This window comes from Phaenicophaeus curvirostris, chromosome 8, assembly GCF_032191515.1.
Source record: "Phaenicophaeus curvirostris isolate KB17595 chromosome 8, BPBGC_Pcur_1.0, whole genome shotgun sequence".
Lineage (NCBI taxonomy): Eukaryota > Metazoa > Chordata > Aves > Cuculiformes > Cuculidae > Phaenicophaeus > Phaenicophaeus curvirostris.
The window spans coordinates 18,259,982-18,274,363 of record NC_091399.1 but is presented as its reverse complement, the minus strand read 5'-3'; the positions used below and the strand labels follow the sequence as shown (position 1 = coordinate 18,274,363).

At 54.3% G+C, this 14,382-nt stretch overlaps 1 protein-coding gene across 3 annotated transcripts in view; it reads left to right on the top strand.

The window, feature by feature from the left end:
* The window catches only part of ASTN1 (astrotactin 1), a 58,766-nt gene that overhangs the window by 37,230 nt on the left and 7,154 nt on the right, over positions 1-14,382 (top strand). For all 3 annotated transcript variants that reach the window (XM_069862634.1, XM_069862633.1, XM_069862632.1), the window contains 13 exons: positions 220-357; positions 723-873; positions 1,278-1,444; positions 1,630-1,824; positions 2,149-2,276; positions 4,671-4,775; positions 5,242-5,430; positions 8,623-8,891; positions 9,144-9,277; positions 9,963-10,114; positions 10,440-10,575; positions 10,703-10,803; positions 11,441-11,624. In XM_069862634.1, coding sequence (XP_069718735.1) covers positions 220-357; positions 723-873; positions 1,278-1,444; positions 1,630-1,824; positions 2,149-2,276; positions 4,671-4,775; positions 5,242-5,430; positions 8,623-8,891; positions 9,144-9,277; positions 9,963-10,114; positions 10,440-10,575; positions 10,703-10,803; positions 11,441-11,624 — 2,049 coding nt within the window. The remainder of the gene's footprint in view (positions 1-219; positions 358-722; positions 874-1,277; positions 1,445-1,629; positions 1,825-2,148; positions 2,277-4,670; positions 4,776-5,241; positions 5,431-8,622; positions 8,892-9,143; positions 9,278-9,962; positions 10,115-10,439; positions 10,576-10,702; positions 10,804-11,440; positions 11,625-14,382) is intronic.

Here is a 14,382-nt window from a genome sequence, read left to right as displayed (position 1 = left end):
CCTAATTACCTAAATTAATTACCTAAATTATATGTGCTTTTTGAGCATCATTTGGGTGCATTCAGAGAGGCCATCACACTTTACCCTGCCCATCTGCCTTTGCTTAAGCTGGTGTCCCTGCAGAGCAAGAAGGGGGTCCAAGGTCCTGGGTGTGGGCAGGAGCAGCCCTCTGGGCTCAGCGTTTCCCTTCATACCAGCCCTCACTGCACTGCCTGGCAGGTTCACCTACACCCTGGGAGAAGGCATGTGGCTGCCACTGAGCAAGAGCTTCGTCATCCCACCAGCTGAGCTGGCCATCAACCCCTCGGCCAAGTGCAAGACCGATATGACAGTGATGGAGGATGCGGTGGAGGTCAGGTAGGTGCCACGGTGGGGTAAGGGCATTTAGGAGGCAAATATACTGGTGGAGCATCCCTGGAGCAAAAGGACCAACCCCAAAGCGTGTGGAGGTTGATGAGAGCTGGGACATTCACCCCACATTTTGCAGTTGGAGCTTCATGTCCGTTAACCTGCCTTGCTTTAGTGTCTGCAACGCCGAGCCTTCAGAGGTAGCCCTCATCATTTCAGTAACTCCTCCACTTCTCCAAAAGCTTGGCTGCTGTTCAGTTCGCTATCGGCTCAAGGGAAACCTGAGGTCTGGAAAAACCTGCATGGCAGTCACAGTCGTGCACACGTTCGTGCTGTCTCATCAGAGCAGTGACACACCTCCTTCTCCTTCGCAGGGAAGAGCTGATGACCTCCTCCTCCTTCGACAGCCTCGAGGTCCTCCTTGACTCCTTTGGCCCCGTTCGTGACTGCTCCCGGGACAATGGGGGCTGCAGCAAGAACTTCCGCTGCATCTCGGACCGCAAGCTGGACTCAACAGGCTGTGTGGTGCGTGGGCCCCCAGGGACCTGCAAATGTCCCCAGGGGGTATGGTGGAGGAGGGAGGGGCTATACCCTTTATCCCCTTCCATCACCTCAGGATGGTTATTTTGGGGTTGGTTTTGCAGCAGGAAGAGATGTCTGGGGGCTGGCAGCTCCTCTGTCCCTGTCCTTGCTGCACGCGTGCATGAGAGAGCAAGAGTCCATCTGCTTGCTGGCTCTCTAGGAGGTCCCATGTCACTCAAATGTGTCCCTTGTCACTGCCACAGCTGTTTTGCTGCAGAAGGGAAAGAATGTGCTCCTGAGCATTGCTCAGGTTGTGGTTTCCAATGGAGAGCGGTGCCCTAGAGGCCTCCCCTTTGGGGCCAGATTTCTTCCCTGGGGGCTTCACCTCTCGCTTCCTCCGCCACCAGTGTCCAACAGGACTGAGCCCCATGAAGGATGGCACGGGCTGCTACGACCGTCACATTGGTGTGGACTGCTCGGATGGCTTCAATGGTGGCTGTGAGCAGCTGTGCCTGCAGCAGATGGTCCCTCTGCCTGAGGACCCCCTGCTCTACAACATCCTCATGTTCTGTGGGTGAGTTCCTCAACACCACCCCTGCCATGGGGACACCCCCAAGGTGCTGCTGGACCTTGCTGATGCCACCTGGAGCTTGTAGGGTTGGGAGGGAGGGTCTCCTCTGTTCCCCGGGGTGATCTAGTGGCCCCAGTCCATCCTGATGGTGGCTTCAGCTGGTGGTGGACCCTGTGCTGGCTTTCCAGGTGCATTGAGGACTACAAGCTGGGCACAGATGGGCGGTCATGCCAACTCATCTCAGAATCATGCCCCGAGGCAGGGGGCTGCGGTGAGCCCCGTGAGCTGCCCATGAACCAGACACTCTTTGGGGAGATCTTCTATGGCTACAACAATCACTCCAAGGAGGTGGCTGCGGGTCAGGTGCTCAAAGGGACATTCAGGTGAGTTTGGGATGGCGAGAGGTGACCTCAGCAGGGTCAGACTTTGCTGTCTTCTCTAAGAAGACATGGGAAACACCTTGGAGCTGGACCTTAGGAGACAGCCTAGTCCATCCACATCTGGCCAAGCTTTTCAGGAGGTGGAGGGGCTGGTGGGAAGGGTGCGTCTGAAGCTTTCCATCAGGAGTAGACATCCTTGTAACCTGTGCCCAAAGGAAAGACATGGTGCTGGGTACCTTTTCCGGATGGGTCACCGGCTGGTGGGGTTGGTCCCAGGCACTTCTCCTGCCCTCCAGCCCTGCCCTCCTCTCTGCATTTAACTTCCAGGCAGAACAACTTTGCCCGGGGCCTAGAGCAGCAGCTGCCGGATGGGCTGGTGGTGGCCACAGTGCCCCTGGAGAATCAGTGCCAAGAGGAGCTCTCTGAACCCACACCTGACCCTGAGTTCCTTACTGGTGAGTGAGCCAAACTGGACCTGTGTCTTTCCCAGCTGGGCAGCTGCCAGCGTGCCCAGCTTCAGCACCTACCCCTCCTGGGGATGTATCTGCTGTGGGATGTATCTAGTCTGGCTTTAGCATCCCACGCTCACCTGCAGCAGCAGCAGGAGGAAGATGTTAACAATTAAGGAGAGGCTATTTGCCAAAAGAAATTCTTTTAATTCAAGGTAAAAATGTTTTCCAAACACCTTTCATTTGGCTTCCAAATCAGAAACCCTTTGCCAGCATAATGAAGCATTCAAAACCTGCCGCAACCAAACCAAAATGCTTCGGTTTGTCCTACCAGAGCATCGTAGTCCATGAGTGATGGGGTTAGCAGGGATTCCTAGACAACCTTCAAGGATTTACCCTTCCACTACCAAGTTGCCAGCACCCCTAAATAGCCTTTGTTTCCTTGATGGTTGTTGCTGTTGGCTGAAATGGCCAAGGACACCAGAGATGTGGAGAGGAAGGTGTTTTGGAAGGTGTCTGCATGGTGCTCTCATACAGGACCTTATGCATTCATCCCAGTACCTGAAGAGGGCTACAAAAAAGCTGGGGAGGGACTTTTTATAAAGGCACATAGTGATAGGATAGAGGGGAATGGCTATAAACTGGAGAGGGGCAAATTTAGGCTAGACAGAAGGAGGAATTTCTTCACGGTGAGAGCGGTGAGGACCTGGCCCAGGCTGCCCAGGGAAGCTGTGCCTGCCCCATACCTGGAGGTGTCCAAGGCCAAGTAGGATGGGCCTTGGGCAGCCTGAAACAGTGGGAGGTGTCCCTGCTCACTGAAGGGGGGTTGGAATGAGATGATCTTTAAGGTCCCTTCCAACTCAAACCATTTTGTGATTCATTTGGCAGAGCTCCCAGGAGGGTTTTGAGGAGCCCCCGTGGGCGGCACTGGGTGTTGGTTGCCCTGATGGGGTGTGGGCAGGCAGGAGGAGGGTGCCAGCAGGTCCTGGCAGGGCCAAGTTGCCCTTGGTGAACCACATCAGTGGGTCTGTCCTGCAGCCGTGGGGATGCTCAGCCCTGCCTGGAGGTCACCCACCTCCCAGTGTCCTCCCTGCTGCATTGATGCAGTTACAGGGGTGTAAGGAAAGCGGTGCCTCTGTGGCTTCAGCATTGTGGCAGGGTCGGCGGGGCTGGGACTCTACTGGCAATTATGCTGGGGAGGCAGAAGCTAGTAAATTGTCCTCTTCATTTCCCACCGGTCTGCTGGTTCTTTGTGGCTGATTAAAGAAAAAAAAAAAGAAAAATAAACGGAAAAGCAGTGAAATATTCTGTGCTTGTCAGTAAGCAGATCTGGAGATGGCTGTGAATACACGAGAGGCAGAGCTGCTGAGTAAGGAAGGGCTGGTTTTGCATAAACACTTTGCAGGGAAGACCGAGGCTTTGAAGCTGTTGGTAGCAGCCAGCACTGAAAGGAGAGGCACTGGAAAGCAAAGGATGTTATCCTCCTTATTTTCCACCTTCATTTCTTGTTACAGAGGGGGATGCCTGTTGTTATCCTCCTGAACTCCTGCTGTGTGTCTGTTTAGCAGCAGAGTTTGCCTTTTTGCTCTAGAGCGGAGGCGTGCTATGAGGGAGCTGTGCCTCTTTACCCCGGTGCTGCACACCAAGGGATGCTCCAGCCACCAAACTTGGAGCCACGAGCACCCTTCAATTAACTTTTTGAGGCTCAGCAGCCTCTCTGTCCCACTGCTTATGGAAGCTGAGATGCTACGTGCCTTGGCTCATGCCTTGGACAGGACAAAGTGGCCATCCAGCCTTGGTCCCCACAGATTTCTGGCTTCCGTGATGCAGCTAGATGGCTGTAGAACAGGATGTCTTTACCTGAAGAGGGAGAAACCCCAGGCCCTGCACAGCTCCAGTGTTGTCATAACGTCTGAAGGGAGGAGGAGCACCAGCAGACTTGTGTCCCCCATGTGTGCATCCCACTTGGCTCAGCCCTGGTTGGCTGCACCCAGGCACACATGGCGTGACGGTGACCGTTCCCAGGCCAGCAAAAAGCTCATTAAAAAGCGCAGCTCTCATTAGTGAAATAATTAGCACACCTGGGCATATCTTGGGAGCAGGCGTGGAGAAGGAAGCAGGAAGAGGCTCGTTATCTTCTGATGCAGAGCCTGGGACCGCAGGATGAAACTAATGCACATATTTTCTTTCAAAGCCATGATGTTAATTGTCAGGGAGCAGTGGACCCATCGCTCCAGATGCCTCCCTCCCTCCCTGGGGGTTGTGATGCGTGCACAGTCCTTTCGCTCAGCGTCCTCCCACCCCGCTGGCTGTGTTGCCCCAGGCACAGCACAAGGGGCATCCGCACAGTGAGGCGTCCCTGAGCAGTGGTGCTGAGCCCCAGTGTCCTTTCTCTGGCAGGGATGGTCAACTTCAGCGAGGTGTCCGGGTACCCGCTCTTGCAGCACTGGAAGGTGCAGTCCGTCATGTACCACGTCCGACTCAACCAGCTGACCATCTCCCAGTGTAAGCGTGCAGGGCTGGGGTAGAGCAGGGAAGGGGCCATGGGGAAGCTGGGGAGGGCTTTTTACAAGGGAATGGAGTGACAGGATGAGGAGGAGTGGCTCTAAATTGGAAGGGAGATTTAGACTAGATGTTAGGAAGGAATTCTCCACTTTGGAGTTGGGGAGGCCCTGGCACGGGTTGCCCAGAGAAGTTGTGGCTGCCCCATCCCTGGAGGTGTTCAAGGCTGGGCTGGATAGGGCTTGGAGTCCCTGATCTAGTGGGAGGTGTCCCTGACCATGGCAGGGGGTGGGACTGGATGAGCTTTAAGGTCCCTCACAACCCAAACCATTCTATGATTCTAAGAGGACATACAGCCTTCTTCTGGCAGGTGACTGGCTCGAAGGCTGGTTTCCCATTTCAAGTGTGTTGGAGGGTGGCAAGGGCTCAGGGTTCACTGGGACTTGAGCATCTTCTGTCTCCTTCTCAGCCTTCAGCAATGCTCTTCACTCTCTGGATGGGGCCACCTCCCGTGGAGATTTTGTAGCGCTGCTGGACCAGTTTGGCAACCACTACATCCAGGAGGCGGTGTATGGCTTTGAGCAGTCCTGCTCCATCTGGTATCCCAACAGACAGGTCCAGCGGCAGCTCTGGCTGGAGTATGAGGACATCAGCAAAGGTAGGACCTCTGCTCACCTACCAGGAAGGGTCCCCAGAGCTGCCCCGTGGGAGTGGGAAGCTGAGTTTGCTTTTGGCAAAGCCAGGAAAGTGCCCAGCCCATGTCAGGGCCACATCTCATCTCATTTTTATTGACACCCTGCTCTCTTACCCTTTGAAGCCAGCTGAAGGACTCCTGTGGACTACAGCAGGCATTAGGCTGGGCCAGAAGGGAAGATAAATACCCACATCCCCAGGGAGATGAAAGACGAACGCACTAATCCCACCAAGCCGTCCTGCCTGATTCTGGACTTAACTGTTATTTGTCTTTAATCCTGTTCCTTCCTTCCTTTTGTTTCCATCATATCTGCTCTTTTCCACTTGCATCCCGCAGCCAGACTTTTCTCCCTCTAATGTATTTTCTTCCCCTGGGCTGTCAGCACTGTGCTTTTAATGTCTGGAGCCCCAGTTATGGACTGGGAAGTTCACCAGAGGGCATCTGTCACTGCTGCATCCCATCCAGAGCCCCTGTGGAAGAGATTTTGCAGGGAGGTGGAGATGGCTGGTTTGGACACAAGCTTTCTAAAAGCAGAGGCAGCCTAACACCTGCTGGCTGTCACCAGGACTGTGGCGTCTCCTCTTGTGCTGGCCTTTGCAAAGCTGCCTGCGGGCATTCTGCCGCCTGTGCTGGGGATGTTGGGTGGCACCACCCACGGCTGGGCAGCAAGATCCACCTCCCAAACCTGGATACGGGGGATGCTGAGCAGAGCTGCTGCTTTTTAGGTGACCTTGGTTTGCTGCCCCTTGCCCGGGAGCTCCTGGATGCAGGCAGCTTGAGCTTGGAGCTCACAGGCAGCGTGACCGCCGTATTGTTTCCATCGTGGAGCTTCAGAATTCTCAGGACGAGCACCAGCCTATGATGCTGCTCTTGCTGTGCCCTGGATGAGGAGACATTTGTTTTCTCCTCAGGGCTTTTGTGTGGGAAAGGCTTATTTCTGAGCATGAATGTGGATCCTGCAGGCTCAGACCTCCTGTAGCCTGGACTTCTTCCCAAGCCCACCTGCAAGAGTACAGCCCCGTTGCTGGTTTGCTGTGGGCTGTCTCCAGATGTAGCATCTTTTGATTGCGAGTACTGTTTTTTCCCCCTGCAATTTCCTCCTCTTTGATTTCCCTGCTTGGAGGCTTTTCAGGTCTGGCAGTCTCTTTCCACCCACAATATCACATTTCGGTTTCATTCTGGCACCTGCCTCTTTCTCTCCCTTGCTTTTTGTTTGCAAACGTCAGGAGCTGGGTATCGATTGAGAAATTGCAAGAGACAAATCATTCCCTGACTCCTCTGCTTTCTCTTGGCGCCTGCTAAGCCGCAATTCACAGCCAGCCCAAAGCGATCCATTTCCAGCTCGCTGGGGGAGTGCAGCAATGCTCTTGTATCCCAGGGTTTGTTTAACGGCCTTGTTTTCTTTGCAGGAGTCTTGAGGACAGGGTAGCTCTGGCCTATTTCTCAGCAAACCCTTGTGATAGGAAGATCTTCCTATTGAGTAGTGGATGTGCTCTCTGATGGTTCCTCGCCGTAGCCAGCCCGTGCCAAGCCACCACCAGTGATGCCTTGAGCCGGACCCAGGGGCAAGGCTTGGGGCATCCTTTGACTTCCTTCAACCCCACCAGCCTACCTCGACCATCATCAGTGGTCCCTCTTGGTCCCTCTTTCTTCAGTGTCGAGCCTTTTGTATCGCAAGTGCATGAAGTGATAGGACAAGGGGGAATGACTATAAATTTAGTATGATTTAGTAGTGGGCAGTTCTTGATGATCTCAAAGGTCTTTTCCAACCTAGGGATTCTATGATTCTATAAAATTGGAGAGGGGAAGATTTAGAGTAAACATTAGGAAGAAGTTCTTCCTGATGAGGGTGGGGAAGCCCTGGCCCAGGTTGCCCAGGGAAGCTGTGGCTGCCCTATCCCTGGAGGGGTTCAAGGCCAGATTGGATGGGGCTTGGAGCAGCCTGATCCCGTGGGAGGTGTCCCTGCCCATGGCAGGGGGGTGAGACTGGATGGGCTTTAAGATCCCTTCCAACCCAACGCATTCTATGAAAAGCACCATGTCCTTGCATAGCAGGGCGATGCCAGCTGGGGTATGGCAGTGATGGGCAGATCCTACCTTCTTGATTGCTGTGTCAGGACTTTTCCCTTTGGGTCCGAGGATTTCCTTCTATGGGAGGGCTGGAGAGCAGCCCACCAAGGGCCGGGTCTACCTCACTGCCCCAAGTAGTGGTGACACAGTGGCACGCAGCATCAGCACCTTTGTGCAGAGCTGGGAAGAGCGTAGCAGTGCTTTCCTGCTGTAAATCTGGTTTTCTGCAAGCCTGTTGGGCTGCAGGGTTGCCTGAGGGCTGGCTGGGTAGGACCTGAGTGATTCCCTTGTGTTCATGGGGTGAATGAGCCTTCAGCCTTGCCATCAATAACGTAACTGCCTCCATCTCACCGTTTTCTTTAGCTCTGTGATGGTGCTCTGTAAGCAGAGCGTTTAGGGCAAGACTTTATTTTCCCCATCTCCCTTCTCGTGAGTGGGTGCTGAATGTGGGTGGGATGTAGGTGCTGGAGACCACATGGTGGCTCCATCTCTGGAGCTTTCTGGGCATCGTGAGGCACTGACAAGTCTTCCCTTCATATCCTGAGCTCTTCGGTGCTGCTGACTGTAGATCTTTGCTGGGGGACAAGTCAGCATAGTTGCTGAGCAGCCTGGTCAGACACACATGCTCTCTGGTCTCCAACATGCTCTGTCACATCCGCTTTGATGGGGGTTCTTGGGAACCAAGGGACTTGAGTGAACAAATCTGTTGTTGGGTCGGGAGGGCTTTCGCAGCGGAATGGTTCAGCAGGGGGCTTTACCAAGGGATCATCATGGGGTGGACTTGTCCAGGTGGGTCCTTTATGAGCCTCCAGATGCAAGAAGAAGGCTCCCTCTCGTGGGGATCTGCTGCAAGAGGGGCCTGTCCCAATGCCAGGCGACTGAGTTACAGGGAGACAAAAGGACGGGTGATGTCAGAGGCCAGGGTGGACTTTACAGTCCTGATTCCTGCTCTCGAGACCAGGAAACATTTCATCCCTACAGAGCAGGTGGAAAGCTCCAAGGGGGTCTCATGGGCACAAGGCAGGCCTCTGCCCCCTTGTTGATGGCTCAGAGCCCACCCTGGTGCCTCTTTTCCCCCTTTATCAGGCAACTCCCCCTCAGACGAGTCAGAGGAGCGAGAGCGGGACCCCAAGGTTCTTACCTTCCCCGAGTACATCGCCAGCCTCTCTGAGTCCGGCACCAAGCGTATGGCAGCCGGCGTGCGGATGGAGTGCCAGAGCCGCGGGCGCTGCCCCTCCTCCTGCCCACTCTGCCACGTCACCTCTGGTCCAGATGCACCATCGGAGCCCATCCTGCTGGAGGTCACCAAAGCGGCCCCCATCTATGAGCTGGTCACCAACAACCAGACCCAGCGGGTGAGGATCCCCTGGCTGGGAGTGGTGGGGTGGGGATTAGGGGTGGCAGAACAGCCCCGGGGTGGTCTTTGCAAGCAGCTTTCTCTGGTAGCATCGAATCAAGCCATGGCAGACCTTGCTCGTTGGCCAGCCCTGCTCTCCAGGGTGGATGAACTGTGCTGCACCCACCAGGGCATGGATGAACACTGACTCGAGTTGTGGCAGGATGGGAGATCACCTGCCCAGTGCTAACCCCCTTCTCCCCTCTCCCAGCTCTTGCAGGAGGCCACCATGAGCTCGCTGTGGTGCTCAGGCAGTGGGGACGTCATTGAGGACTGGTGTCGGTGCGACTCGAGTGCCTTTGGGGCCGACGGGCTGCCCACCTGCGCACCTCTTCCGCACCCCGTGTAGGTCTCATGCATGCTCAGCCTGACCTTTCGGGTCTGGGAGGAGGTGGCGATGGCCAACAGTGTGGTGGCAGGAGGTGATGGGGCTGAGGTGGCTTTATACGGGCAGTTTGCAAGCTGACAGGGGATGTGGTAATCGGGGAGGGGGGATGCAGAGATGCAGCACCTTTTCTAAATTAACCTGAGGATTGGGGAACTGGTTTTATATCCATCTTGGTAAAGCAAACTCAGAGAAGGAGTCCTTGGGACCAGCATGCCCAGAGCCAGGAGGGGTGGGAGGTGGGGAATCACATCTGTCCTACTCTTGCTCTCTCCCATGCGTTAATGGCTTTGAAGCCCTCTTGATGTGAGAAAGTAATGGAAAAACTGTCCCTAGGTCCTGCCTTATAGAAGCCAACTGATTTTTGTTGCATTTGCATGGGGTCTGCACAGCAGAGTGAGTGAGGCTAGCAACTATGGGCAGGACACACTCATACTGTCTTCTGCACCAGCCATGGGGACCAGCTGGAGGACTTGTCCTCGGCAGCTCTCCCACATGTCAGCCTGGTGGTTTTGCTGCCTTTTTGTGGCATGGAGAAGCAACAAAGTGGTGGTAGGCACGGGTGAGGGTGAGCACGGGTGGACAGAGGGGGTGGCTGGTGTACCTTGCCCTCCTAAGATGCTGACCAGCTGACATCACCCACAGCCTGCGGCTCTCCACTGTTCATGAGCCCAGCAGCACACTGGTGGTGCTGGAGTGGGAACACTCGGAGCCCCCCATCGGGGTGCAGATTGTCGACTACCTCCTCCGTCAAGAGAAAGTCACTGACAGGATGGACCACTCCAAGGTGGAGACCGGTGAGTGGGGACTCCACTGGTTCTTTGTTAGCGGGGTGGGGTGGAGATGGTGGAGAACTTGTCTCCCTTTTTACAAGGGAGCAACATATCCCTTTTATCCTGTGAAGAGACAGCAACCATTTCTGCCCACCATTCTGTGGAAGTGGTGGCTCCCCACCATGGTGATGAGCCTTCCTGGAAAAGCAATAGGTCTAGCTCTGTGCCAGCCTCATGCATGAGCCTTGGTCCCCATCAGCCCCAGGCAGCATTGTAACCTAGCAGACCTGAGCAGCTCCGGGGAGCACCGGTGTCGTCACCTGCAGTACGTCTTCCCCTCTCTCCCTAGAGACGGTGCTGAGCTTTGTGGATGACATCATCTCAGGTGCCAAGTCACCCTGCGCCATGCCGGCCCGAGTGCCTGACAGACTCTCCTCCACCATCTCCCTCATCATCCGCTGCCTGGAGCCCGACACCACCTACATGTGAGTCCCTGCCCCACGCTGTGCCCCCGGCAGCTCCGTTGCCCTGGGCATGGTGCTCCTGCCTGATGCTGCCTGTGTTTGCATAGGGCTTGCACGCCAGAACATCAACTCTTTCCTTCTCGGCCAGGTTCACACTCTGGGGAGTCGATAACACAGGAAGACGCTCAAGATCCAGTGATGTGATGGTCAAGACCCCCTGCCCTGTGGTAGATGATGTGAAAGCTCAAGGTGAGATGGAGGGAGCTGGAGGGAGCTGGACTGTGGTGCTTGGGGCCAGCAACAGGGAGTTCCCCCTTCCAGCACATCCTCACAAATGCCTTGTGTCCTGTCTGTAACATCTCCTTTGTTCATGGTGTCCCAGGTGCTGCCATGTGGTGTTGAAGATTGGTGTGGAAGGCAGTAGGAGGTGCACATCCTCTCAGCAAACAAATGCAGAGGCCCCGTGTGCGGGTGGGAGGATGGGTGGAGGGGCAAGCACTCAGGACATACCAAAATAGCCAAGAAGGACCTGCCTGTCCTGCCCAGAAAGCAACTGATAGCATAGATGGTGTATGTGCTCGAGATCCCCAATTATGTGCTTTCTCATAAATAAATCATATTTCAGTAATGGTACTGGATAGCACCACCTATTTCTGTTCCTAATTGGACCAAACTGTGGGGACATAACCTGGATTGTGTCTGGGAAATGCTGTCTGCTCTGTTGCTCCTCCATTGGGTCCTTGTCTCGATATAATGTAAATCATAACCCAAGGGACAAATCTTCGCTCTGGTCTTGGTTTCCTTAAAGCTGAGCTTTAGACTGGTAGGCTTTGTTCGTCCTTTTCCTTGCACCTCACTGAATACCTCATGTCCTATTTCTGCCCAGAAATAGCAGACAAGATCTACAACCTCTTCAATGGCTACACCAGCGGCAAGGAGCAGCAAACAGCCTACAACACTCTGCTGGACCTGGGCTCCCCCAGCCTGCACCGTGTCCTTTACCACTACAACCAGCACTACGAGAGTTTTGGGGAGTTCACTTGGCGCTGTGAAGATGAGCTCGGGCCCAGGTAGGCTCGGGAGCTGGGTTGGTGAGGCAGGCAGGCTTGCCCACCAACATACTTTCCCTCATAGGTGTTGGTCACCAGGAAGATGGCACTGTGGCAAATCTCATGAATTTGTTTGATTATAGAGCTTAGGGTCTTACAGCAGGGTTCCTGTTTTGGTGGATGCCATGCATGTTTGGGGTCCAGCCTTCCCTACTGAAGGACCATGAACATAGGACAAGTTGGAAGATGATAGACCGTTGTCAACCTATCATCTTTCTCCATCCTACCAGCCCTGTACTGACCCTCATGCCATGCAGAGTGGGAAGGGATTCTCTCTTTCCCTCAGTAGCTGCTGCCTCAGGCAAAAAGGCAGAAGGTCTTGGGAAAAAGTATAGCTCAACTTTGAGGAATGGAGGTTGTTGCTGGTGAGAAGGTCCGAGTGTGGTCAGCATATGTTACTAGAGAGGGGCCTCATGCGCTGATGGAGGGAGGAAGGTGCAAAGTGGTGGTTGTAACTGCAAACCTGCTGCAGAAGGTGGGACAGGACTTGGGGGTGAAAGCTGCTGGCTGAAGTGTGTGCAAACACACACATGTGCTGGGCCATGCCAAGGTCAGATTTGGCCTTCTTCCTTTTTGTGGGCTTTGGCTTGAGCAGAATGCATCTCTTTGCATTGAACTCACTGTCACCTGGGGTCCAAAGCAGGCAGTGGGTTGACTTTGGGTTTGAATTGCACGTTCCCTCCCTTTCAATCCATGTCTGTGGTTGTGTGGTGTTACGGCAGGGACATGGATGGTTTTGGTGCTGCGGTAGAGCTGAGCTGCCGCAGAAGGTTTTGGAGGAGGTTGCCCTGGGCTCTTGCTGGCTGAAACAGTTTCTTCATGCCTGAGTGAGCACCATGTGCTCTCCTTGGGCTCCTCCAGGTCATTCCTCCAGCTGGCTGGGGATGGGCTGCCTTGTGTCCTGGCCTTGCAGAGGCAGCCAGATGTTCCCTTCTCCCCAAGTCCTTGAACATCTGCTTTTGTCTGGTTTCCCAGTAATGTGAATGTTTGCAATGAGTTTTGTAAGCTGGGCTGGGAGATTGTGTGGGCTGCAGCGGTGTTTCATAGCATCTGGTTTCCAAAGAACCAGAGCCTTGAGCCCATCTGGAAACCAGGATTACTTCAGATGTACGTCAGCAGCAGCTCCTGTCTATGAAATGCATGGTCTCCACCTTACCCTCTGCCCCACACCTCCTTTTGCTGGTCTCACCACTAGCTGTTTTCCAGTCCTGCTTCTCCAGGTGATCACCTGTGGATTTCTAGCAGATGATTGGATGTCCTCTGTGTACCTCCTCTGTCCTCCAAACCTCTGCTAGGTGGTCAGGAAGACTCAGCAAATAGCTGGTGGCTGTCTGCCTTGTGCTTAGTGCTTTAGGCATGTCTCCTGGTTCAGCTCTGGTGAGAAACTCCTAAGAGATCCTCCACTCCCTAGGGCAAAGCTGGGGCCTCTCCTCTTTCCCCCTTTCCCATTTATGTTCTAAGAAATGGGAACTGTGAGGCACATCTTCAAAGCTCAGTAGCAACATCCCAGCGTGTGGAGTCTTGTTAAGGCTGAGGTTCCCACCAGCTTCTCTGCCCAGGGTTGCTTCATTCCCATGACACTCAATTGGGACCAACAGGCTTGGACTTAGATCTTACCTTTGTCTCAAGCCCAGCTGTGGTGATGCTGCTCTGTCGCCGTTTCCAGATATGAAATCCACACCCAGTTTACACAGACCATCTGACATCCGTTGTGATGGTTTGCGTGAGGAGTACATAAAATTCCCTACATGACAGACTGGAGTCGTCACCGAGGCTGAGCTTTGCTGTTGCTGTTTGCTGCCTCACGGAGGAGACCAAGGACTAAGGGTGGAAGCTGCCTCCTCGAGCCCTGCAGCGCAGAGGTGCCTTGGCATGGGGCAGCCAGACGTGTCACCGAATTGCCCACATGTTATTGTGTAAATCCACGAGCCAGAGGGTTAATTCCACCCTCTGGAAATGCTGGAGTGCTTAGGATGGGATGACGCAAGTTGCTGATGAAGTGTTTGCAGCTCGCACTACTTGGAAAGAGACATATAGGCAGCTGCAGTGGGTTCTGGTGATGACAAATCTTGGAAAGCAGACCTCCTGTTTGATCGTCTGCGAGGGCGAAGCATCCAGACTGGTGGTGACAGGACAAATCGCTTGCAGATGACATTATTTAGCCAGCAGACAGAGTGTTTGTTTGACTGTTGCTGATGCTCTTTTGAAGTCCTGGGTGTGGACCCACGCGACTGACTCTACCGTGTCCCTCCTCCTCCATGTGGCCGTGCCACCTTCTGGCTCTGCTCGCTCGGGATGCACTCGCTTCCCTTCTCGGCGACGCTGGCTGCTGGACCAAAGGAAGCGGGGATGCGTGCAGATAACTTGTCTGGAGCTACGAAAGCAAGTTGCTCCCTCCGAGTCCAAGAAGAGCTGCAGAGAGCCCTGGACTTCACATAAGGAGAAGAAATGGAGGGAAATGCAAGTTATTTTCTGGCAAGTAATAAGTGAAGGCGGAATTTGATGTGAAGTCTGGTAGTTTCTACAGTCTTTGAGCAGATATCTGTGGGACTGCGTTCAACGATCCTGTTAGGATACTTGTGATGCTGGAGGAAGAGAGGCAGTCATGGCACCTTTCCGATGTGTCTAGATGTGGAGATCAGGACAAGTGAGAGGTTGGCTGCCTTCTCACAGCTGGAAGGCCTGGCCAGCTTGGGTGGCCATGTCCAGAGTCAGCACC